Raw genomic sequence first — 27,261 nt, forward strand, 5'->3', positions numbered from 1 at the left:
TTTTATGGAATGGGTATCCCACAAAATACACTAATGAGGGTTTAAGGCATACCACGTACCCCTCTGTGATGAACTGTTTTGTAACACAGATGCTAATATCAGGATACTGAATATCATATTCAAGATGTTGCCAGTTAGACAATTTCAGATTGATTTGCAGGAATATAAAATCTTTTAAATTATTTTTAATGGAAGAACCATTGATGATAATTAGGAGTTTATGAAGAGGCATACTAAATCTTTATAATATTTTGCATGGAACTTGTTTACAAGATCTGGAGCCCTCACATGACAGCTATCCACCCACTCATGGTCCCAAAAATGTTTCCACTGGATTAGATATTGAAGTTTGCCCCAATGTTTTCTGGAGTCTAAAATTTCTTTCACTTAATATGTAATATAATATGTAATATAATATATAACAACCCAAATATAGCTGCAATTTTTATGGAAAAAAGTAATAATTTAGTTGGTCAAAATTAAAAGATTCTTGATCTTTTTGAGCTTCCAAACAGTAGCAGGTTGTTGAATACATTTAACATTGCAGAAGTGTTTCAAGAGCTTTCCTCTTGCTACTTAATTGTCACCAACATGTAATTATTGTACAGAAAAGCTTAAGCTATAGAATGTCTCAGCTCAGGCTTTAATTGTTTTTGGGGTTTAGATTTTCTATTGAAAGCTAGTTTTGTGTTGTTTTTTAATTAGGCAGGAAGATAAATACATTTAGCTTTCAAATTGTGTTTGACTTGTAAGGCAGCATGTTGTAATTTCTTTTCTAAAGATAGCTACATGCAGTGCCTGCAGAATGACATAAGAAAATGGAGGAGGGCAGCAATATCAGTGATGAACATCACTGGCCATGATTTAACTGTAGTTAAGACCAGCATTTTTCTAACATGAAGATGTATGTTATTGTGTCGACAGATTGCATTTTTAAACATAGAGCAAAGAGCAAATTGGCTGTGTCAGAGACCGCTTACTGATGCTCACAGAATGCTGTAAAAGGTTTTGCTTTCTGAAATACTTTTCTTTTTGTAATATTCTTATATCACGTTTTTATATATAATGCCCAATTTAGTAGTGTTATATCTTGAACTGATGTACAGTACAGGTAGTCCTCAGTTAACGACCATTCATTTAGCGACCATTTGAAGTTACGACGGCGCTGAACAAGTGGTTATGACCGGTCCTTGAAGTTCCAGCCATCCCAGCACCCCATGGTCATGTGATTGCAATCTGGGTGCTTGGCAACCAGCTCGCACTTAGGAAGGTTGCGGTGTCCCACATCATGTGATTGTGATTTGTGACTTTCCCTGCCGGCTTCCCACAAGCAAAGTCAATGGAGAAGCTGGCAGGGAAGGTCACAAGTTGCTTGGGTAAGTCTGCACTTGTGCCATGCCTCACTGGCTACCCACACATCCTCACGCACCATTCCCAAGCCTCACTATGCTCACACCACGCCCCTGGTCACTCACACACCTTCTCCTTCCATTTGCACACCCCTCCCCCACCCTTGCGCCGCTCCTCCCCCATCACTCACACACTCTCCCCACCTAGCAGCAGCTACCCCAAGCTGTGCCATGCTCACACCTCCCCACCACTCGTGCACCCTCTCCCATACGGCAGCAGCCCCCCAATCCCCTCTTGCACACCCTCCCCTCCCCCACCCAATAGCAACCAACCCAACCCCCTCATGCCACGCTTCCCCACCACTCGTGTACCCTTGCGCACCCCTGCCTGCCTGGCAGCAGCCACTTCCCTGCCTGCTGACCTGCTTGCAGGCTGCCTGGGACGTGCAACTTCTTGCCGGCTTCCCCACTGACTTTGGTTGTGGGAAGCCAGCAGGAAGTTACGATGAGGTGCTCACTTAACGACCCACAGTCCTCGCTTAATGATGGCAACAGGGACTGTAGGGATTGCTGTCACTAAGCAACGCAGTCACGTGATGTCATGCTTTACGACCGCATCACAGTGACAGAAATTCTAGTCCCAGTTGCTGTCATACCTCACGGACTACCTGTACATCTTAATTTACTGGAATAGGCTAAGCATCAGAGTGAAAGTTACATAAATACACATTAGATTGGAAGCTACATAATGAATAACAACCTGTTTACTGATCTGGGTGATACAATTAATTGACTTCAGTTCACAGAGGGTATGCCTTTTTAAAAAGTAGAGCAGGGCAACAAGGAAAGAGGAGACAGGAATGGTTGGAGTGTGATAGATTAGAGTGTGTGTATTTTATAAGAGGCAAAAATGAGAGTTAAAGTTCTGACAAGGTGGAGGAGGGAGGTAGTCAGGAAGGAACAAATATAGTAGTGCTGGGTAGAAGGAGATAAAATGCTAGAAGTAAGGCAGGCTGTTCCAGGGGAAAGGGGATATGAAAATCATTGTTTATTTACAAATCATATTTATAAAAGGTGCCCAGCTCATAATCATTCAGGGCGGCATACACATTAAACACTGAACCCAATACAATAAAACTGTTGGCAACAGCTGGGGAACCAGGCAAGCCACATATCAGGACTTCATTCTGGGGCATATAATATCCCACTTAATGCAGGGCCTGGGGGAAAAGCCAGGTCTTCAAGGCCCATTTAAAGGACAGCAGAGCTGGAGCAACTTGAACCTCAGGGAGATACAATTCCAGAGAGCAGGTGCTGCAGCAGGGTTGGTACATCTTCTCTGTCCCATCAGATGACACTGCTTTAAAGAGGGAACCTGGAGCATGCCCACTCTGCCAGATCTCACCTGATGGGCAGAGACAAACGGAGATAAGGGTTTTGGATAGTGCATCAGCATCAATCCCAAGGAAGGTGGGGAGGAATGAGGCTTATCCATTGGGAGAACCTCACATATATTAGGGGGTCTATTCTAAAAGTCACTATAAAAATGAAGTTTTATATGTATAGTTGGGCCTGAGGGATAGCTGAGAGTACTGGTGTTAAACTGAGAAAGAAGGATGTACATGCATGGAAGTCCCTGGATGTTTGCCCCACAAGTTTGATTCCTTTTGTACATTTGTGTATATTTAGTGTAACAATCTGAAAAAAAATTGTAAGCACTTTTTAGTCACGTATCCTCTGTAATATATTTACAGGTAGTTCTTGGGTTACAGCCATTTGTTCAGAGACAGTTTAAAGTTACGAATGTTGTGGCTCATTATGGTTAAACTAGTTTCAGTGATTGCCTTGTGTCCTAACTCCTGATCTCTTAAATCTTGTCCTCTCTGAGTCAATATTATATGGGTACAGTTTGTGGCAGTAATAATATTTTAGTAACTTTTCTTCACAAATGAAACAAATCTTTCACTGTACAAGGTGTGCAGTTCATACAACTAGTCCTTGGCTTATGTCCATTCGTTCAGCAACCGTTCGAAGTTACGGCAGCACTGAAAAACATAGATGTACAACTGATCCTTGAAGTTGCGACCATCGCAGCACCCCCATGGTTGTGTGATTGCAATCCAGATGCTCAGGTGTCCAGCTTGCAATTTAACAACATCATAGGGAGCCAGGGTCACATGATCATCATTTGTGACCTTCCCTGCCAGCTTCCCACAAGCAAGGTCAATGGGAAAGCCAGCAGGGAAGGTTGAAAGTCACTTCAATAAGTTGCTCCCGCTTAATGACCTGCATGTCTTGGGATTACAATGGCAAGCAGGACTGCCGGGATTGTTGTTGCTAAGCGATGCGGTCATGTGACTTGCATTGTTAGTGATGGTCATCCCAGTTCCAATTGCTGTCGTAACCCAAGGACTATCTGTAAAAAGAAATTCCCCAGTATTAAATTAAAAAGCATTGCGTAACAGCAACATAGAATTGGTCATTATAGCACTATTTGAATAATAAATAAATAAAATAACAAGATACAAGAAATCAGAAAAACAATCTTGTTTTAGCTAAAAGCCTAGAAAGAAAAACAAAGTACAAGAGGTAGCAAATCTCTTTACAGTAGGTAAGGGGTTTTCTAAATGGATACCACTTGAGAAAAGATCTTATTCCTAACAAAATCTACTAAGTCTTATTTGGCAATAATAGTATGTGCAAAATGTTTTATAAGAGCGAGGAGTGGAAATATTATGTTATCATTCTAACATAGGAAGCTCAAAAGAACAATGATCGTGTTTGAGTCTTGCCAGCATGATAAGATGGAACCAGTTATTAATCTTATCATTTTACTACCATTGCAAAAACACAATTTTACAATATCTTGTTATCAAAACTTAAAATTGATTACACATTCTTTTTCTAAAGATTGAAGAACTGAAGTATTCACAAAAGATAGAAATAACAAATATCAAGCTGGAAACAGCAAGAGCAAAGAGTGAGATAGAAAGAGAAAGGAACAAGATTCAAAGTGAACTGGATGGTAAAATATTAATTTTTCAATTATTAGATATAGTGTGTGAAAGGTGAAAGGTCCCCTGTGCAAGCACTGAGTCAACTAACTATAAATGTTATATTGGGTGGAGATATAATACAAGTAGTCCTCATTTAGTGACTGCCTTGGAAAGCGACCATTTGCAGTTATGACGATGAAAGGTAACTTTGCGAGTAATGCCCACATGTACGACCTTCACAGCATCTCTTTCCCTCTCGGTCACATGTTTGGTATGATAGTATGCGTTGTCCTGTGCCTGACCCATTCCCCCTGCTCGCAGAGCAGAAAGATTGCCTAAACAAGCGATCTCTTCTTCCTGAGCTGCTTTTCTTGGCAGTGCAGCAGGTCCCTAAAAAGTGCTAACAGCAAGTTAAGGAGCTCAGCTCTGTGACCTTAATTGGCTGATTACAATGCTCTGCTAACTTGCAGCTGCTGCCTGAAATTGACAAGACCCTAATCAGTTTCACAGTAAAGGCTTTTGTTTGCCTCCTATGCAGTCCCAGGAGGCAAACTGTGCTAGCACATTGTTTTCATGTGTATTCCCCATTGTGTGCCTGCTTACTCTCTTGTAATCCCTTCCTCTCCAATGAATGTAAATACAAAATTTAATTCCCTTCTTGCTAATTATCCCAGCACTGGAGTCAACTTTTCAGAGGGTGGGGGAGTGGTTAGAAGGCACACAAAAGCTGAAGGTGTGAAACTGATTAGACTTGTCAGTTACAGGCAGCACTATCCCAGCACCAGTATGAGTATTCCAAAGGGCTGAGGAGTAGGGAAAAGGAAAGAACAGTTGCAGTTATGTGATTTCCCACTTAACGACCACTTCACTTAATGACAGCTGCCAGTCCCAATTGTGGTCACTAAACGAGGACTACCTGTAGGAGATTGAAGGCTTATAAGAAACTTATATGTGACTATTAGGCAATTATAGTGTTCTAAATAGGGATCAACTATATTTTTTCAGTGGCTGCATAAAGATTTTAGTATTTTTAAATACTCAGCATAATTGGAACTATGGAACAGTAACTTTTTTTAATGTATAACAACAGGATTACATTCAGATAATGAAATACTTAAGACAACTCTTGAGCGGCACAAAGTGCTTTCAGTAGAAAAGGATCGTGAATTAGTACGAAAAATACAAGCTGCAAAAGAAGAAGGCTTTCAGAAACTTGCAGCATTACAGGAGGAGAAGTATGTACACTTTTTAATGTTTTCTTGTCCAGCATTTTTAAAAATTAAAAACTGCTGCCCAAATGTCTGACTCATGCTGTTTGATTATAATGCACTGTATAGTCAGACCTGGCTATAAAACTGATGTTGATTTCAACTGATTACAATACACTTTTAGGTTTCTCATTTCTTGTTTCCATGTCCTTTCCATAGTCAGGAATGTGCTTGCTTATGTCTATGTCATCATGAGGAGACTTGTTCAGTTTTTGCTTTCACCCTAGGGTTTTGCCAGCAAGAGATTCTCTGATATTATCATAGAAGCTGTATGTATATGCTTTGGTGTGATACTGGCCTGGTTTTTATGGGATGGGTATCTGGTCTGGCTATAAGAGCCAGTTTGGTGCAGTAGTTAAGGCATCAGCCTAGAAATTGGGAGACTGTGAGTTCTAGTCCTGCCTCAGACACAAAGCCAACTGGGAGGCCAGTCACTTCTCTCAGCCCTAGGAAGGAGGCAATGGCAAGTCACTTCCAAAAAACCTTGCCAAGAAAACTGCAGGGACTTATCCAGGCAGTTGCTAGGAGACAGTGCTGACTTGAAGGCACCCAAATATACACATACCTGGTCTGTTAAATGTAATAATATCATTTAAACAACTGCTTTTTACAGCTATTGACTTTGTTTCAGGTTAGAACTTGAAACTAAATTAACTGAGCTAGAGAAAATCACAATGGAGCAAGATGTTCAGAGGCAATCAGAAAAGGATCAGTATGAAGAAAAGATTTCTGCTATGCACTTGGAAGAAGAGTCCACCAGAAGGGAAATCCAAAATCTTAGGTAAGGTACTATATAATGATTTAATATATTTAGGAAGTCCTCAGAACTTACCAATTCAGTTACACAAGATGGGCATTAGAGCAACCACTTAACTTCTAGTAAAGATAAAGTAGAACTACTACTACTAATGCTATTTGCTTGTACAGCACTTTATTAAGTCACCAGTTTTTCTATTACATTAAATTTGATAAAAATAAAAGTTTCTTTGCAACAATTTCCCATGCAGATTTTGCTATCCATGTCTAATTCTCCAACATTTCTATTCTCTTCCTCCAGCCTTATTATTTTAGTTTAAATAAACTCTATTAAAATGGATCTTAGTAGAATCCCTTTCCAGTTAGGAAGAATGAACACAAGAAAAAAAAAAATAAAGACAGAAATAAAAGCAGAAAAACCAACAAGAGATATCTTTTTTCCCTGTTTCATAAACAGGAAAATGTTTTAGATTTCTTTATATCTCTCTGGTTTTCTTTGTCACTTCCTTGGCTACCTGATCAGTTAGCATTTAACATCCAGGGATCAATGTGTAGTTTAGCCTTACTTTATTACTTATGCAATAGTAAAGCTTTCCTGGCTAAAGCCTTTGCTTCTTCTTTGTTAGAACTAGTGTAATATTTCCCAGTGTCAGCATTTTGCAAGCTTACTGTCCATATAGTTGAGTGTTCAGCTTAATTCATTTCTTGGAATTCAACAGTTACTGGGCAGCCCTAACATGTATGTTCCAAAGCTTTTCTGTCGTCCCAAACTTCCAACTTGAATTAATCTTCAATCCTTGATTAAGACAATCAATAGCAATTAGTGTAGCATTTTATGCTCAAGTAAGAATTAAAGGACAGTTTAAGTTATCCAGAATGTTTGAACACTTCAGTTCCGTTATATATTCTACTCTGTATCAAGTGTTGTTTAATTTGAAAATATAATCTACAGGTAGTTCTCGAATTAGACCATTCGTTCAGCAACCGTTCGAAGTTATGGCTGCACTGAACAGATGGCACTTATGCCTGGTTCCCAAAGTTATGGCTGTCGCAGCACCCCTATGGTCATGTGATCAAATTTGGGTGCTTAGCAGCCTGCCCACACTTATGACCACAGGGGCGTTTTAACTCCCCCCACCCATCAATCTCCCTCTGATCTCTGGCTTTTTGGCCACCCTGCACAGCAGCCTTGCATGGTGGCACTTCTCAGCAGCAGTGCCATTGCCCCCAGGCTTCAACTTCAGCCCCAGCACTGCTGCCTGAGGAGTACCGTCTCAAGCCTTGCGGCCAGCCACAGTACAAAGCCCCTGCAGCCCTGCCATGCCCAGCTGATCTTAGCTGTCTTCCTCCTGCTGCTAATGAGCCTATGCAAGGCAGCTGCTGGCCATGCCAGGCCTTCCTGCGGCCTCTTGTGCCGTTTTCCGAATAGCACATCGTAAGAATGGAGCGTGCTATTTGGAGATAGGCTGGTGGGCTAGTTCAAGAGGAGGCGATGCTTTGAAAGGCCTTTGGAAAGTTTCTGAGGCCTTCTGAAGTATCGCAAGAATGCTGTGCCTGCCGTTCTCCAAATAGCATGCCCTGTTCTCATGGTGCTTCGGTAGGCCTCAGAAGCTTTCCAAAGGCTTTCCAAAGCATCACAAGAACAGGGTGCACTATTTGGAGATAGGCAGGTGGGGGGAGTTCAAGAAGAGGCAGAGGAGGCAGTCCCTTACCTTACCGAGGCTCGGGGCTGGGAGAGACCAAGCCAGGAATGGCTTGGATCGGGGTGGGTCCTTGCCTAACAACCGGTAGGATTCGGTTAACAATGGCAACAGGGAATGCTGGGATTGCCATCACTAAGCGATGCAGTCACGTGATGTTTTGCCTAACAACCGCATTGCTTAGCGATGGAAATTCCAGTCCCAATTACTGTCGTAACTCGAGGACTACCTATATAGACATGTTTTTAAGGAAATATTTTACAGCTCTGCTTCGTATTGATTTTGTAGGCTAAAGATTCAAGAACAAGTTACTGTTTCTGAGGATCTAGAAAAAGAGAAAAGGGAAAATGCAAATCTGAAGCAGGTAAGTTGGTTTATATTCTTTAACCTATTTTTATTTGTATCAGTTCATGTGATGTTAGAGGTTTTATTTCACTTCATGGTTTGGTTTTTTTATATTTTGCCATCTTCCATTTCAAGAATTGAAAAAGAGACTTTCTGGACCCAAATCAGCCCCCAAAACATCTGAATAATGTACAAGAATCTGTAATTTATTTGGTGGTAGTGTTTGCTGTTAGGAGGAATGTTGTCTCTGACGCAACACCTTTTTTTACTTTCATTGTCCTGGTAAATAAATGTGGACTGTGATATTCTGTATTTTAAATTGCTCTCCCACACTTTCCATTATGTGATGATGGAAATGAGGAGGTGCATGTTGATTTACTCCCATACTACTTGGCATTCCCTTCAGCATTCCCTACCCTACAGGTTCACACTGAACCTGGTCTTTTGCAGCAGAAAGAACGTTGCACTCCCAATTCTGCATGATGTGTGTTCTGAAAACATACAAGCCGCCTCTGTGATTCATTTGTTTATCCTCAACAAATGGAGAGCTGCAAGGTGGGGTTGTCAACCCAGCAGAGGGAAATTGGTCAGTGATCATCTAAATCTATTCTTCCTTAACAACATAACCAACAAAGGCTCATCCTAGTCCAGAATTTTGTTTCTCACAATGGCTCACTTTGAGGTGCACACAAACAGGAAATAGAAAGTAAATTTTCTTTCAAATCCCAAATAAACTATCATGCCCCATTTCTATTGAGCCATTTTGGACTACCTAGGAAGGATCCTGGAGTGATTTTATGGCATAGAGAGCAAGCCTTGTGTGTGTTGTCTTGACTTTCCCTCCTGTGTGCTTGTCTGCCTCCATTTCCCACTGCTTTTCCTCCTCTCATTCTCTATCACTGAGAGTCTCAGCAATAAGGAAAGGTCTCCCAGAACAGGATATCCTGCCAGCCCACCCCCTGCCTCCCCTCAGCTGCTGCTGATATCTCAGCATGTATCAACCATCCCTGCCTCTCAGTATTCCCAGAATCTTCCCTTCTTCTCCCCCATTCCTTGCCTCCCCTCTGCCACTGCTGCTGAGGCCAATGTCCACATGCCCTGACTTAGCCCAACCTACTTAAGAAGTTTGGTGTTGTAGGGAAAATCAGAGGAGAGGCAGGTAGATACTCCCCAACTACAGCTCCTGAAGGAAAGCAGGATGTATATCTAGCAAGCAAGCACACAATCATCAAGGAAACCCCTTAGCCTCAGATTTTCCCACTGTTTCCTCCCCCTTATCCCTTCTGCCCAGAATAGCTGCATTTCAGTCTGGATTCAGAATAAAACAGACCCATTTCATTCTATATAGAGACCAAACTATTTGAAGCACATACAGGTAGTCCTCGACTTACGACGGCAGTTGGGACCCGAATTTCCATTGCTAAGTGATGCAGTCAGAAAGTGCAACCACATCGCTTAGTGATGGCAATCCCTGCAGTCCTAGTTGCCATTGTTAACTGAATCTCATGGTCATTAGGTGAGGGAACTTCTTGCTGGCTTCCCAAAACCAAAGTTAGCGGGGAAACGAGCAGGAAGTTGCAAGTCCCAGGCCAGCAGGCAGGTAAGCGGCTGCTGCCAGGTGGGGAAGGGAGTGAGGGGGTGCATGAGAGGTGCTGCGTGGGTCGGGAAGGGTGCGCAAGAGGTGCCATGCAGGGATGCAGCGCGGGTTGGGAAGAGTGCACAGGGGTGTGCAAGAAGTGCCGCAAGGGTCAGGGAGGGCACGAGGTGCGGCACGGGTCGGGAAGGGTGCGCAGGGGTGCATGAATGGCTGGTGCGGCATAGGCGCAGAGGGGCTGGGGAGGGTGCGCGGGTGGGGGAGACTTACCCCAGTGGTTTGCAACCTTCCCTGCCAGCTTCTCCATTGTCTTTCTGGGGAAGCTGGCAGGGAAGATTGCAAATGGTGATCAGATGATAGCAGGGTGCCTGGCAACCAGTTGTAAGTGGGAAATGGGTTGCCAAATGCCCAGGTCAAGATCATGTGACCATGGGGGCGCTGCAACAGCCATAACTTCGGGGACCGGTTGTAAGTCCCTTTGTTCAGGTCACTGAACAAATGGTCATAAGTCAAGGACTACCTGTACAGACATGGCCCAAAGTATTGGTACTTCTCCCCCACTTTTTCACAAATAATTCCAAATTGCTGTGAAATAAATTGAAACTGACACAGGTAAATGGCATCTACTATTCTTTATTCCATAGTCCGTAGAGCAGACACTTTGTTTTGATGTATGACTTTGCATGTTCTAGTAAATAATAAGAAATGAAAATGGCATGGACATAATTATTGGTGCTCCTAACCTAATATTTCATTACTCTTTTGAGGCAACAGCTGCAATCAAGCATTTTCTGAAATGTCTACACCTTTTTGAACTGGTTGGTGCCCATCACCTGTCAGCTTTCTCTCAGAGACCAGTTTAAAAGCTGCTCTGCCATTTTTTTTTGATGTCAGCATCAGAGCTTTAAAGATGATAACCAGCACATTAAACTGCACCTGGAAGCTCTTGCAGCTCATGCAACAATGGTGTTGCACAGGTGAACTCTGGAGCAGCCAAAAGTGCATTTATTGCCTCATTTTGAACCAGTTGAAGCTTCCAAATGTTCTTCAAGGGAAACCCCATCTAGAGCACCTCTGAAGACCATTTACTGGGAAACTAGCAGGATTCCTTGTGCAGTTACTTGGCCACTGTAAGAACTAGATGGGCTGGGGTTTTGATCCAGCAGGGCACTGCTTATAAGCGACAGGAAGCCGAATCTTCTGTAAAGGAACAGAAACAACTGGCACACAAGACAAATCCATGCAAAGGCTCCCCTGGCCACATCTGCCACCTGCTCTTTGAGCAGGAGCCATGAATTTATGAGGATCCCCAAACTGTGCACCAACTCTGTCTGGGGAATGCTCCATATTGTCTCTCTTTGATGCTTGTTTCTGGAGATGGGCAGTCAGGCCCCTCCTCCCACCATTTTCTTCTCTACTGAATCCCCCTGTTCTTGCTTCCCCCCTCACAAATTCCCCTGTTCCTATTTGCTCTCTCATTCTCTTGCTGTGGTTGCGTGCTTTCAACTGACTTCACATAATGAGAAATGTATGAGGGGAAGGATACCTAAATAGGGCTCATCTATCACTCTAATCTCATTTTTAAATGAGCCATATTTTGTAGTGATGAATTGTGGTAAGCAGTTTCTGGATTTGATGAAGTACTTTGCCTTACAGCCAGTCAATTCTTTTAGCTAATTCTGAGTTCTAAAGTTAGGGAAAGAATAATTTCTTCATGAGAAATTTTTAAAATGTATCTTTATAGAACAGCATGAATTTTTAATATTGAGCTACTCATTCCCTGCACTCTGAATCTGAGCATGTAACCACTCCCCTTTCAAAAAGCTGCTAATTAGAACAGTGCCTTCATATAATGACCAAATTGGCTTGGGGAAATGTAATCCTTTCATAGTCATATACAGAAATTACTTAAGCATAGAAGTAAGGGAGATTGGGGAGCTGGATTGGACTTCCTAGACCATGGATCTAATTGTTTAGAATCCCTGATCATATAGATATTTCTGTCATATGAAAATGCATGTTCAGCTGAATGCCCAAAAACACCCTTTTTAAGATATCTTTACTAAAAGTACAATTTCAAAACTGCAGAGTCCATGTGTTAGTGGGTACATTGGGGACCACAGAAACCATATTGCTTATCCCTACTCTAGAATTTTGATAAATGAAATTGATCATAAAACATTTCTGTTACAGCAGTTGCATGATCTGCAGCTTCGAGTGGCTTCACTTTCACAGTCAGAGAATGATTTACTGGATTCCAATCAGAAACTCAAAGAAATGCTGGAGAGATTAAAACATGAATGTCGGAATGCACGAATTCAAGCAGAAAGAGCTCAGTCAGATTCAGAGAAGTATGATTTCACTGTTAATGCAATGCTACTATTCCATCTTTTGCAACCAAAAATGAAAATGACATAGAGAGTAAATTGCCCTAGACATTTGGTATAGGTTTATCTATCTGTAACAGAATTTTCTCTGAGAGATTTAGAATATGGATTATCAATCATTGTTCCAGCCCCTGGAGCATCAAGCAGATCTGTAACCTTGTTTCACTTCTCTTTAATTTTTTTTAAATAAATACCATAGTAAGTCATTTAAACACATATTTTACATATACACACAGAGGATTGTTGGCAGAGAAACATTCTGCTTTATGCAAACAGTGTGGTCTCTCCAGGATTCCCGTACATCTCAGAAGACAACTGGGAGTCCTGGCAGAATATGGTGAAGTGAACCATTTGGGAATATCATAAAATTATGGCCTTTATCAGGAGACCAAAGACACATTCCTGACACATAAATGGGCATATGATTGAGTGGGTTCCATGTTTAAAATTTTGGGGTAGTGGTTTATGCTTGGGGTTCTAGGAAAACTGCCAAAATTGTGCAGAGGAGTACTCCACCAGTCTAACATTTTTAAAAATCAAAATAAGGTTAATATGCAAAGCCTTTAAATTATTTGAAGCTAAGCTCAAGATTATCTTTGTGGAGCCCAGCAGTTTGAACTGTTTTTCTAACTTTATCTCTTTGGTGTTTGTCTAGTCCAGATTTTTAAGTGCAGTGTTTCAGTATCTTGTTGGGTTTCTAATGCTGACTTGTGACTGGAGACAAGTGGAGGTCATGATATATTTATCTGTACTTTATTTTTGGCTATGATTATTTTTTTTCTCAATGGGCTTAGCCTCCCAACACTGAAGGATGGATATCAATACTCTTGGAAGTGAACTTTGTGAGCGAAACTAACATCCCTTGAGCTCTTCACTACCTGAACTTCCGGCAGACCAGAACTCTTCTTATATGGTGTATAATGGACCTAGAACACCAAAATTACTTAACCGTTTTAGATCAGCTAAATTGAAACTCAGAACATTTCTAAATTCTAAGTGGTTCTTGTTGGGGAAGTAGAGCAAAGCTAGTATGTATCACTCCTGAGTCCCTTCTTCCTCAGCATGGCTATGTGTCAGCCTGCCCACTGATCTCAGTGCATTTTTTGCCCATAGGTGCTGTTGATTGGTTTAACTCTCCACCAGTGCATAAGACACCACCATACATGGTCAATGGTTTTGCTTTTTTCCTGCAATCTTAGAACATTTATATTCCATATGCATACAGAGACCAAACACACAAGTTCCAGGTCTTTGCTCAGAGAACAGACATAGTTTGGTGTCTGTAGACCATCCAAATTTGGCTGTTCCATGCAGGGAGAATTTTGCAAAAAAGCCTTTTTTTTTTTGGTGGCTATCACTTTTCAGCCTTCTACCTTTGGTTCTCCCAACTGTTGTCCTCCTTTCCCCAAACATCTGCCTCTTCAGACAGTAATCAATTGGAAGTAAATGAATAGGCACCTGACCTAAAGCTGGGACATGAAATTAAATGGACAAACTGCAGTTGACCTTTCTTACTGTTGAGATTGTGGTTGCTCATATATATAGTATTGCTGTTACAAAATATGTTTAATTTTTAGTGGTGGCTTTTTAATCACATTCAATTGTGAATCACTGTGTGTTGTAGTAGATGAAGATGAGCCTTAATCTTTTGTCATCAGTTTTAAGACAATGGCTTAAGTATTTATTATGAGCATTTTGACGAATTGTTTCTGGAATAAAATTAAAACAATTGAATTTTTTAAATGCTCATAGTACTGTAAATGATCCGTTTTATATATAGCAGTATATGTACAGTTGATGGCTGCATAAAGTAACTTGAGAAATTAGGCTCATAAGCATTACTATAGATATATATTTGATATTTTTAAATGCATCTGAATACTTTAAACACCTAACTTTTCTCTTACTGTCTCTTGTTCTGCACACGCAGCCTAGTTATTTCAAATAAATGGATATGGAACATTTATAATTATTTCAGATAAATGGATATGGAACATTTTCAGAAGCTGTTTTTTCCATGATGCGCCGTGTCTCTATGTAGAATAAAGTATCTGTATTAATATTCTGAAGATTACTGGCAATGCTATTGCTTGATTTTGGGGAGCCCTCGGGCAAGATTCCCTGATACTTGCTTCATGCATTGCTGCCACTCTAATGGTGATTGTAGCAGCTCCTCTTCTTCTGGTCCTGCAGTCACCATGACCGTGGCAGCAGTGGGTGGTGGTCGAGTGAAGAGGGGCTATGAAGATGGGTTGCTTATGAAAGAGGGAGGGAACTTGAGATCCTAATGCCTTAATATCTTCCTTAGGATTCTCACCACCAAGATTGGTCTAATATTTATAACAATATTTATATTCCTTGTCAAAGAGTTATGACAGCTCTTTAAATACTGTTCTTGATATATAGCCCATTACTTCCATAATTTTTCAACTTTGGTAGCATAGTCAGTGCTTTATTCCCAGTTAATAATATGCTTGGAAAGACATCCAAAACCAGCTTATGAAGCAGCTTCCTAAGCCTGAAAAAGACTGTAGATTTGAAGAAAGTAACTTCATATGCTTTCCTATATATTATGTATCGCTTTCAAAAGATTTGCACAATCTTAATATAAAAATGCATCCAGTAGCAGGGTGATAGTAAACATCTGTCAGAATATTTCTGTATTAATTTAAAAGACTTATATACCCTCCCCCCAATCTTACGTACCACAGCCCTGTTTTTATTTATTTATTTATTTATTGTTTGTTTGTTTGTTTATAAATTTATTCACCGCCCATCTCCGCCTCATGGGGGACTCTGGGCGGTTTACAATAAAATGAAGTTAAAATTTAAAAACCATTCCAATACAACAATACAATAAAATAAAAATATAATAAAATCTAAGTGGCAAAAGATTTAAATCAGTCTGTGAGTGTAACAGCCAATAAAAACAGCCAAAAAAAAAAAGCAAAAACTCCCAGCACTCCCAAATACATCACACTCCCACATACAACTTTATGGGATTCCAGCCTCATTGTACTCCAACACTTGTGGGAAAAGCCAGCTCTTCAAGGCTTTCTGGAAACCGAGGAGTAGGGGCCTGCTGGATCTCAGGGGGAAGGGGTTCCAAAAGGGCTGGGGCCACTATCAAGAAGGCCCCACTAGATAGCAACATTTATGGGAAGGAATCCACAGAGGCTTTTCCCTTAGCTGGATAGAGTTTATTAATAGTTTAAAGGAGTTTTTTTTAATTTTCTGAAGTATAAGAAATTCAGTTTCTCAGCATGAAACCCTTCACAGATTGTCCTTTTTCTCATCATTTATATTGTGGAATAATAAGAAACATGCCTTTTAGGGTTATCAGGAATTCGTCTGGCCATATAAGTATTCTTAATGTCTTCAGTTGGCAAACAAAGATTGCATTCATATCTGTGGATTTGCAATGTTCGCTTCTCTTAAGTGGAATTGATTTGTAAAGTAAACACTGTTTATTTTTTCTAGGAATTTGGAAGACAAAAATGTAAAGTGGCTAGAAGAAAAACATAAACTTATCCAGCACATCACAGAGATAGAAGAGAAGTATAAAGTGACAAAAGAGAAATTGTATCGAGCCGCAGTTGCTCAGAAAAAGGCATGTCTCATATATACAGTAATTCTGAAAGAAACTTCCCTCTATCATAGTTGAATTATATTGCTGTGCCATAGTATAGCTAATAGAATGTCCTAATCTGTGAATAACATAATTACATGTATTACCAAAAGTTTCTTTAAGTTCTGTGTGACTGAGAAGCCATAATATCTAAATTTAATATAGACATAATTGTTATTGTAAACATAATTGTTATCTTAAACAGAAGTACACAACCTGAGGCTAATTTTAATTGTGCTAATGTGGCCCAATTCATATGAGTTACTTTCAAAATAACAAGAGTTGATTTGCTAGTTGTTATTTCAACCCCCCTTTTCTCCTGATGAATATCTGTGATTGGAGAAATTTTCAGTCAGACTGCAAAGAGACTGCAAAGAGAGCCAGTTTGGTCTAGTGGTTAAGGCACTGGGCTAGAAACCAGGAGGCTGAGAGTTCTAGTCCCGCCTTAGGCATGAAAACCGTCTGGGTGACCTTGGGTCGGTCACTCTCTCTCAGCCCAGCCCACCTCACAGGGTTGTTGTTGTGGGGTAAATAGGAGGAGGAAGGAGTATTAGGTATGTTCGCCACCTTCAGTTATTTATGAAAATAATAAAGGGATTAAAAAATCTGAAAAAAACCCTCCAGCAAAAGAGTTACAAATTTAAATGTGGAAGTCAACATTTAAAAAAATGTAAATATAACTGTCCATGTATGTTGTATTAATTACAGAGAAAGACACTTAATGACAACAAGCAAAAGAAACTACTGAACAAGATAGAGCTCTTAGAAGCCAAGAGAGAGGAGTTAGAAACAGAAAACCAGGTGTTAAACAGGTATAGCTTTACACTGTTTGATCCTGAATTGGATGATGTTTCATATTATTGCTGTTAGAAAAGGGAACATTCACTTTCTAGGTATAATCTTTGCTGTCCCGTTTTAAAAGGCAGGCTTATGTCTGGTTATATATATATTAGCCCATCTTGGTCAAGACCATGGGCTCATTAAATTCATTTGCAAATTTCTGAAAAAATGTTGTAGAAAGATCTACGTATGTATTTATGCTTTGTTCCTGGCACTACTATTATCTTGAAACTATGGTATATCAGGAACTGTTTTAGAAGTGTACAAAATACTTCAAGCTCAAAATATGCCTTTTCCAACTTGAAGCAGTAATTTCAAGTTTAAAATAAGCTGTTCCAACCCTCTTGGAACTGTTCTAAAGATGTTCAAGCCCTACAGGAAGCCTTTTGAGGTTGAACAGGACAATATCAAACTTGAAACATTTCTACTGGCCTTGGAACAGCCCATTTTAGACTCAAAACGTTTTTATTTTGGGGATCACAACTAAGGGATATCAAAGGGATACGCTTTGAAGTGATAATGGCTTATTGTATATGTGTAAAGAAAGCATTATTCAGTTTTAAAATCTTGTGTTGGATTTGCCCATAAGCATGCATTCATTCATTCATTTATTTATTTAAGGCAAAATATTCCTTTTGAAGAACACCTCCGCCTTCAAAAAAGACTAAAAGATCTGCAGCGGAGACATAACGAGTTCCGCAGATTGATCCTTTTTCCCAACATCCCAATACTGAATCCAGCTAACTTATTATCTTCACCTTTGATTCCTGGACCAGAAGTATCCTTCCCTCTCCTTCAAGTATGTAATATTTCCTTACAGTTGCTTTTCATGTAAAATACAGCAGGTAATAGCATTTTGAAAAGCATAAAAAATGAAGTATGTATTTTTCTAGTTTTCAGTAATAGAATGTAGATGAAACAATAATTATAGTAGTATTGAGAGGGAAGTGAAAAGTTTAATTTATTTGTAACCATGCCATCAATTTCTTATGAAAGTTTCTATTTCCAAAATGTTTTCCCACATGGAACAGAAAGTTGGTATGTGGTAAACGAACCTTAATTACTCAGAAAAGTAGTAATACCATTTCTTCAATTCTACTGATATTAGTTAAAATCTTACAGTTTCTGTGTTTATATAATGATTGCTACAGTGAAGCCCACCTAAACTTTTAGTGAAGCTGTGCAATACTCTCCTAATTCCTCTGGCTGCAGGAAAGCTCCTGCAAATATATAGTAGCCCACAATCTAATTTTAAGGTGCTCTTTATTGTTGTCCATTGTATTAAAAGCATCAGTGGTTGTTTTTTGCTTAAACAGCTGAGTATCTTAGAATTAGAACATATTATTGAAAGCCAGAACCAGCAGCCTGCTTCTTCCACAGCTCTACAATATTTTTAAAAATGAAAATGTTAAGTAATGTGTTACATTCCTTCTCCCCCTCCTGTGCCTTTTAATGAAGGAGGAGCAGCATCAAAGAGAACTTTCCCTGCTCCGCAAGCGCCTGGAAGAATTAGAAACCACCCAGAGAAACCAACTGCGAGAACTTGGTGCTTCAACTGAACGACCTCAGTCAGAAATAAGTACTGAATCAGACAGAAATAAGCTTGTTGAACAATGCGATCTATCATCTGGAGATGCCAAATAAGCCATTAAATACTTTTAATCTTTTGCCAAAAATTCATCTAAAAGTGCCGTGAAATAGGTAAAAGCTCTATTCTGCATAATTTGTATTATTTTTAATTTTTTTAAAAAATATATAATTAAAAATATTTGGAAATAATTTTCTAATTTTACACTCTAAGCAATCATGTTGCACTATAACGTTTTGCTAATAAGACTTTTCTCAAATTTTTAATAGAGTTTGGCTGTCTGAAAAAATTCTTAGAGCTGCCCCTTCCCTGTTTTTTTCAAGCTGCTCTATAAAGTTTCCATTTTTCATCAATCACCAAGCTGGACTTCTGTAAACTTAAAATACTGAGAAAATGGAAAACAACATTGTTTGAACTCTGTCGTCATTATATGAATTTTGTCCACAATTTATCTTTGAAAAAGATTTTACTATCTGCACTTTAATATATTATGAAATACGAAGAAAAATAATCACGTTTTAAGTGAATATAAATATTGTTTGACCTTCATGCAAAAAGATGTTTGTGTGTGTTTCAGATCAAAGTTTTGTTAACTAATCAAATCTATTTATAATATATTTTTGTAAAATCTACCTTCTCTGTGTTTTATTTAATTATATATCAACCATAAAAAAGCAAAGTTTGGAGAGCAGTGGATTTTTTTAAACTCCTACAGTTCCTTAACACCTAACCAGCTGAGCAACAAAAAGAGAATTTAGTTCTTCTCTATCAGTTCATCTCTAGGTATCCCTAGATTTTGCACGTTACAGTATATGAAATAGCTTCCTACAGCTGTTAAAAGGAAAGGCTTGGTAAGCTAAGGTAAGACCAGTTTTTTGTCATCTAACCTAGCCAAGTCCTGCCAAGCATAGTTTTAAAGTATGCAATTCAGCAAACTAACTACACTGGGTCTGAATTTATTTTAAACCATTAGATAATACAAGCAACCCTGTAGTGCATTTTAGTTTTGGATTCAGGTGATTGGTTGCTACATGAATCATTCTTTGAAGATTCTCAGGGTTAGTCAGTGCAGAATTCACCTCAGGACCTGGGCTATTGTTTGGTAAATCGGTGGAACAGGTAAGCATCTTTGTACTTTATTTCTGCATCAGCTGTAATTTGAACACCAAAATGCCACATACCTTTATGGGACTATACAAGTATAAGTAATAGGGTGCCAATACTCAGGAGACCAGGACAGTGTGTCCACTAACTTCTACATAAGTTTTTAATGTACCAAGACATACAACTTGTAGAGTTTCAGTTACTGCTATATTAATTTGTTTTGAGCAGTTTCCAGTCAGTGTAAATAAGCAGAAGCTAAATGGACAAATCAACTCAGGGACATAAAGAAACCCCTGCAGCCCAGATTCTGCCATTTTTTCTGGGGTTTTGCTGACATAGAATGGAATTATTCCACCATCCAACAAATTCAATTCTGCTAATCTTATGTATTATTTTTTAGGATTGATATGTAGGTAAAGAGTATTTTTCACTGCCAGTTCATAGGTATTCAAGTGACCAAATCTGTAATCCAATCAGAAGAGTGACTTCTGCTAAGTTAGTTGGTAGTGAAACATCTTCTAACTAGCATTTAATTCTGGATGTCTGTGTTGAGCTGACATAGTACTGAAACTTAACTGAGCAAAGAGTTGGGATTCATCTCTCCCAATTCTACACAGTGGGCTATTCAGCAAATTTGATAAGATAGCAGTGTAGGAGGGACAGTTCATGTGCTGCTACCACTGACTTGAGCTAGCTGTAATGGTCTTAGATGTAATATTTATTTATAACATTTATGTATTTATAACAGGTACATGGCATCCAACTCTAACAGTGTGGCTCTGGGCAACATACAAACAAAAAGGAAATCAACAAATGCAACCACAAGGGAAATAACACAATGCAATTAAAACAATAGAACGGCAATCAGACTAAAAAATTTTACAACTCACCCAATTGGAATTCCACTCATCCTGATGTAAGGGCCTGGAAAAGACCCATGTATTGACTGCTTTTCTAAAGGCTCCCAGAGTTGAAGCAAACTATATTGGGGAATAGTACATCCCAAAAAGCAAGAGCCCCCATGTTGGCTATTTTTTAAATTGGGAGACATCACCCCTAAGTAACTCCAGATTTCATATTCTGCACAATGACTATGGACAAATCCTATGTCATGAGTAAGGATGGCGAGCAGGGGGCTCCCATCCAGACTGTTAAGCGCATGCGTAGCACTGAGGAATTGGTCAGCCATTCAAAGAGACACAGATCGGGACTGCCTTAACCTTTGGGGTTTATATGTTTGGGTTTTTCCCACGCTTCTTCAGTTTGTTAGGATTCCTGTTATGTACTAGCAATAAACATTAGAGACCAGTTCCTTATCTCAGCGTGTTTCCTGTTGGGACATCCTAGTTGGTATTTGGCCCAATGCATCACAGCACATACAGAATTAGGTATTCTGTTTGGATAGAGCTAGTGATCAGACAGCCTCGTGTGGTGCAGAGTGGTAGGCGGCAGTACTGCAACCGAAACTCCCACAACCCGAGTTCGATCCCAGCGGAAGCTGGATTCTTGGGTAGCTGGCTCAGGTCGACTCAGCCTTCCATCTTTCCGAGGTCAGTAAAACGAGTATCCAGCTTGCTGGGGAAGGTGACGACTGGGGAAGGCAATGGCAAACCACCCCACTATAGCCTGCCAAGAAAATGTCGCGAAAGCGGCATCCCCCCAGAGGGTCAGACATGACTCGTTGCTTGCACAGGGGACCTTTCACCTTTCACAGTGATCTGAAAGTGGGGAGCTCTGTGTGGCTCTGTGGTTATGGACAGATCATTCTGTAGACTTAGATTGGCAGGAGCAGAGGACTAATTAAATAATCCAGTCAACTGATTCTTTGGAGATGGTTTCCTAAATGTATCTCATCTGTTGAAGCCCTCGCTCAACTGTGGAGTAAAAGATGGCCTAGGTAGTTAACACTATTGTTTCTAAGCTCCCTCTTCTGTCTCATAGAACCACATTAGCCCTTTGCTTTAATCTTAAGGCTGATGAGGCAGAAGGAATGTCAGCTGAAGTGCAAGTAAAGGAATTGCCCTGGGGTACCATGAGTTTCCCTTTCAGGTTTTTGCTGTCTTTAATGTTTTGTGAACTGCCCAGTGTCATGGTTACAGTATAGACAGCTATATAAGTTGCTAGACAGATGACAGATAGATCAGATCAAGCATAGATTGAGGCCCATATTAAGATCCATTTGAAATCTTACTCCATGGTAGAGGAGGTAGCAAAGAAGAGTGCTTCTCCATGTCTATTGTGCTGATTCAGAAGTGATTGGTATTTTCTATACAGTATGGCATCATCTTCAATTTGCATTGTCTGTTGCAAATAAATTGAATTGGCTTTTCTTCAGTTTGGATTCCAGTGCTGGACAGATCATATGGATTTTACTTCAAGAAATGCTTGTTCTGTTATTTTAGGAAACCTTTTGAAAATCTTTTGAAAGGGTGTCCAACTCATCCCTCTTCTCTGTTTAAAAGCAGTGCCAGACTGGCCCCATGGGTAAGGAAGTGACCGGTGCCTCTTTGTATATATGATGTATTTCCCTTTGTGTAAAGGAGGCTAAAACTGAAGAAAAATTTCCTTGATCTGGAAGGTATGTGGCATTATAGCCAATCACAAGCATGTCATTTCTCACAGAAGTGACTGAAGAGATGGTAGATTTGTGACTCCTGGTGTATCTGGATGAAATTCAATTCAACCTGTTTCAGTTGGATTTTCAACTAGGATATGGCACTGAGACTGCTTTGGTCACCTTGGTGGATGGCTATCACCCAAAATTGGTTAGGAAATTGTAGTTTTGCGCTTCACAGCAGTTTTTCACATCATCTTTCATACTATTCTATGGATCACTTGGGAGGATTGGCCTTGGGTGCTGTTTTATAATGGCTCCAGTTCTTCCTATTGGACTATTCTAAAAAGTAATTTTAAGGGACCACTGTTCGATATTTACAGCATCTCATAGGGTTTCGTCTTATCATGCATACAGTTTAATATCTATATGAAAGTGCTGGGGCAATCATCTGGAAGTATGAAATGAGGTGCCATCAGTAATGCCAATGACCTGTAGCTTTATTACTCTTTACCACCACTCCAAGGAAGCAGTAAATACAATTGAACATTGCCTAAGTTCAGCAATAGGCTCAATGATGGAGATTAAACTGAACATAAATTCTGACAAGGCACATGCTACTGGAAATAGAAAACTAGATTCAGAGTAGAGATTATATTGGCTAGGTTTACGATCTTCAAAAAGAGATGGTCTAGAATGTTCCTGAAGCCTCATATACTATTGGATTCCTCAGTGAAGACTGCAGTTGCCCAATTATACTGTGACACAATAATCATGAGCTAGCCACATTTGATCACAATCAGTACTTTGAGCACACCTTTTCCTGACTGCTACAATGCACTTTGTGGGATTATCCTTGAAAAGTGTATGGACACTGCACTTGTTGCACAATTTGGCACATAACTTATTCAAGATACAGGGACCAAAAATTTGTAATGTACCAGGCAGAATTTATGATAGTATTGTTAAATTTTTATGTCCTAAATAGCTTAGGCTCTGACTCTCTGACAGACCACTTCTTCCTTGCAAACTTGTTTGGTGCTAAGTTGCTGGAAAGGCCTTACTGCTGTCAGGCTCACATATCACATATATGAAAGAGGGCTTCATCCTGTTTGTTCCAAAGCTCTGGGAAAACGCTTCCTTCAGAGTTCAATTGGCCTCCATTCTCTTCGAACTTAAGAACTGTAAATCTCCTTTGCCAAGTCATTTTAAGCCTTTTTAGTGTACATTTAATGTGTTAACTTTTTGATTTTTCTAACAATTGTTAGCCACTTCGTGTTCTCACTAGAGCAGAAGCATGGGCAATAAATTAAATATATAAATACCATTCTAGTTGATTTATTGAATTTTTTAAGTTTATTTTTTTCTTTTTCAGTTTTCCAAATTACAATTCTAGAATAAAACTGATTTCTGTAAAAGACTATCTGAACTATCTGCCCATTTAAAATTTTATGATACCTGTTTTCACATTGATTTTCTTGAAAAGCTGGAGTATATACTAAAGTTGCAAATCAAACAAAAAATAAACATCACAGTTTATATGACAAAACATTTTATATATTCATACAATATATTTTCCAACTCCATTTATACTTATAAAGAATTACTTTAAGCCTAATAGCATTGGAATTATATGCATATATAAACAATTTAAAATAAGTAAACACGTTTACAGTAAGAATGCTAAAACATGGCTTGTTTCTGGAGATTGTCAGAAATGTAGTATTTCAGTAGTTCCTCTTAGTAATGCAATATACAATAAATACATGGCAATTTTCAAAGAACTTTTTAAAAGCCCATCTACAAACTCCAGCTAAAACCAGCCCTGGATATTCCCCCCCAACCCTCCATGCATATACGCTTATTGGAAATTATTTTTCCCAAAAAAGGGTACAATCCCTGCTCCCACATATATTAATTTAGCAACTGCTGATCAAAATTAATTGCTTATCAAATAAAGTGCTCCATTTACAGTACTGATCCCCTCTGCATGCACAAACCACTGTCACACAGAGAAACACAGAAATATATACATATTTCCCTGTGTCCTTCCAGCAGAAACAGAACATTTTAAAAAATAGCACAATAATTCAGGAAGGAGTAGCTGTTTGGGGGAAAAAGGAGAATGGGGAATACCACTGAACAGAAGTAGACACAAAGCCATGCAAAGAGTTAATGAGGCAGGGAAAAGGCAGGAAAGAACCAGGGAAGGGGGAGGCACTGTTTAGGTGTTACAAAAGGGCTAATTTTTTGGAAATCCCACTCTGTACCTTCCTTGCTGTCCTTTTTTTTTGAGTAGCCCTATCAGTTGGCTGAAAGCAACGCAACTGTGTGATGCTGGAGCCAGATAGGAAGCCTGAATGGTCTTTTTCGTATTTTTTTCTTTTAAAGGTGCCACCACCACCACCACCACCTTCAAAAGAGCAGCACCTATGCCTGGGCAATGACTGGCAGATATGCCGAAAGCAGCTTAACACCTGTCAGTGCTTTGCAAGCATTTAAGTTAAGCTGATTTAGAATTTAAAAAGGGCCCTTTTCCTTCCTGACTTTGCTGAATAAGAGTGACTGTCTTCAAAATGAAACCCTGAATTCAGGACCAACACAGAAGTCAGCAAGCCCATTCCCCTCCTCATTAAAAATACAGTTTTAAATACTGGAGGGGTTGCTTATTTCCACAGAAATCCCCTTGTATAGTTTTATTATAGTTTTATTTGAGGTATAGACTAAAAATTAATTTTTAAAAGTATATTTATTTCTTACCCAAATCTGATCCCAATGAAATAATTAATTTTAGTTGTGGATGTGGGGACATACAAATTCATTGTATCATTTCTGGACAGATTTAGTTTGGGAAGCCCTGATCTAATCTTCAGAAGCATCCATGCTGTGTAACATTCAGTTGTATGCTTTGCTCATTCCTATGTTACTCATCCAATAATTAACAGGCAATTATTTGGGGGAGAAATCTTCACTACCTACTGTATTGGTAAATATGTCACGTTGTGCAGAATATTTTTAAAATTTCCTAAAACCTCTTTTCCACACAAGGTGAGATGAAAAACAACAGCAGCAGCATCCACGCTTGCTGCAGTTTCCTCTTTGCCTTTTATACATGAATGTATTCAATGAAAAATATACAGGTCTCTTCTCTGCCTGTCTACATTTTACAGGGAACAGTGGGGGGAAACAACTCTTCCCTCCATTCTACTATCTATTAGAACACATCTATTTAATTTATTTTGCAGGACAAGCCAACCGTTTGTCCTATCATCAGCCTATAATAGCTAGTTAAGCTTGCCAATATTAATGTCAGGGTTTTTCTAGCAAGAAGTAGTGGGGCAAGAGCCTGTTATAATGTCTATTTGTTGAGGCACTTTTAAATTTTTCTTTTTTAAAAAATTATAAAATCGTTGCAAACTTCTGCTGACGTGCTCCCAGCAACTACTACTCTGAGCAGGATGCAATAGGCAACAAAGGAACTCTAAATTTTAGAGCTGAGCAGTGTTTCATATTTGAAGGCAAGAAGACGATACAGAGTGTGCCCATAGCACTCCTTACACCAAACATATCTTTTCATGGGATTCTGCTGCAACTGTGGAGCAGCACCCGAATCCCAGGAAAAGATACAGTTTCCTGAAGGAGTTGCAGACATGTGTAGGAATATAGTTTTGCCTTCAAATCCAGGCACTGCATAGCCCTACAAAATTCAGCTGAGAAAGTCTGTATTCAAACTGCATACAAGCTGAGTCGGTAGGAAGAGTATGCACCTGACTGTGACACCCTCCCCCACAGTTACTTTACAGTCAACAGTGAAATTATGATACATTTAGGAATCTTGAGTTGTAAAAAACAACCTCTTTGTAATTTTTCTTTTGCCCTTATATTTACAATACAGGTATGTACTAATGAAAGTACAGATAGGAAAGACTGCCATCTCTATTTTTAAAAAGTGCAGATACAATGATGGAAAAATTTCAAAGTGTAAATTAGGCTATTTGCATACAGAAGATTGGGAAGCTGGAGCCATTGCAATCCACTTCCATTATCATGCCAAGAAAATTACATGGACGTGTCCATGATGACATCAGAGGTTGAGCTTGACATGAAGCCAACTTTACCTTAGTAAGAGGTCGAGTACCTTGCTATATCAATATGCTGGAAATCTTCACTTCATTCCCACATCACTTTTAGTTATCCCACAATGCACAATTATTTGTGGGAAGCTGAAAACCTGCACTTCATTGTAAAACCATATAGCAGTTGAAAGCTCCTAATAATTTTGGTGCTCAGACTATTAACAAGAGGATATATTTGTGCTTATCTGAAACCAACAGAGAAGTCTTTTAAGGCACATAAATAACTGCTCAGTGAGAGCACAGAAATTAGACAAAATTGTGAAGTATAATGCAAGCAGTTTGTTTATATAGGATCTGTATTTTTGTTTGTTTTTAATTAAAAAAATTCTACCAAAATGACTTGATTGCTTCAGCCTAGGAGGGGAGATCTGCACACGAGAGATTGCTTCAGATGCCAGCAGTAGACAGGTATACTTCTGAATCCAGGCTCCACTTTGTCGATGGGATGCATCTGGAGTTGGCTTTCCAATTTGAGGGCATCCGTTGCTAGTTTTGTATGAATAGAACTGGGTTGGCCAATATTTTGAATTTGGTTCCATAACAGCAGCAGTTATAAAATTCCTTCTAAGCCCATTTGCATTTTTTCTTTTCATCCATTAAACATTTTACATTCAAGAGTTGCTGTCGGGCTTCTTCCAACCCTCGTTCTGTCTCTAATTTATTCAGTATCTATGAGAACAAAGGAATGCGTGCTTATTTTTTTAAACATTTTCCCCCAATGTCAAAAAGTAAGCTCTGCTTGAGTAACCATTCCTTCTAAAGTCAGGCTATTTTTGCATCTTCTTTTACAAGTTGTTATTAATCACAAGATGAACAACACTTCTGTTGACACTAGCAACCTCAATTAAAATCACAAGTGCTTCTGTAAATACAACTCCAGGAGCAATAGGTGCATGCTTATATATCTGTTAAAAGCATAAAAACTCTAACTTCAATAATCAAGAGGAAACAACTACCCAAAATACAAATATTTCCTCCACACTGGCATATTGAAACTAAGATATTTTCATTACCTG

The 27,261-nt window shown here is 39.3% G+C and overlaps 2 protein-coding genes across 4 annotated transcripts in view; one reads left to right on the forward strand and one right to left on the reverse strand.

Annotated features, from left to right (window-relative positions):
- CEP83 (centrosomal protein 83) overlaps positions 1-19,083 on the forward strand; it is a 31,978-nt gene extending 12,895 nt beyond the window's left edge. For 2 of the 3 annotated variants that reach the window (XM_063308882.1, XM_063308881.1), the window contains exons 8-16: positions 4,260-4,374; positions 5,436-5,580; positions 6,245-6,394; positions 8,358-8,433; positions 12,202-12,359; positions 15,876-16,005; positions 16,732-16,835; positions 17,485-17,662; positions 18,322-19,083. In XM_063308882.1, coding sequence (XP_063164952.1) covers positions 4,260-4,374; positions 5,436-5,580; positions 6,245-6,394; positions 8,358-8,433; positions 12,202-12,359; positions 15,876-16,005; positions 16,732-16,835; positions 17,485-17,662; positions 18,322-18,507 — 1,242 coding nt within the window. In that variant the 3' untranslated portion in view covers positions 18,508-19,083. Of the gene's footprint in view, positions 1-4,259; positions 4,375-5,435; positions 5,581-6,244; positions 6,395-8,357; positions 8,434-12,201; positions 12,360-15,875; positions 16,006-16,731; positions 16,836-17,484; positions 17,663-18,321 lie in introns of those variants that run through there. The other variant, XR_010068329.1, reaches the window with a different exon arrangement.
- Positions 19,084-25,317: 6,234 nt separating this feature from the next.
- PLXNC1 (plexin C1) overlaps positions 25,318-27,261 on the reverse strand; it is a 67,449-nt gene continuing 65,505 nt past the window's right edge. Inside the window, exon 31 of the mRNA XM_063309331.1 lies at positions 25,318-26,914. Coding sequence (XP_063165401.1) covers positions 26,810-26,914 — 105 coding nt within the window. The 3' untranslated portion in view covers positions 25,318-26,809. The remainder of the gene's footprint in view (positions 26,915-27,261) is intronic.

Source organism: Candoia aspera, chromosome 7 (genome assembly GCF_035149785.1).
Source record: "Candoia aspera isolate rCanAsp1 chromosome 7, rCanAsp1.hap2, whole genome shotgun sequence".
Classification (NCBI taxonomy): domain Eukaryota; kingdom Metazoa; phylum Chordata; class Lepidosauria; order Squamata; family Boidae; genus Candoia; species Candoia aspera.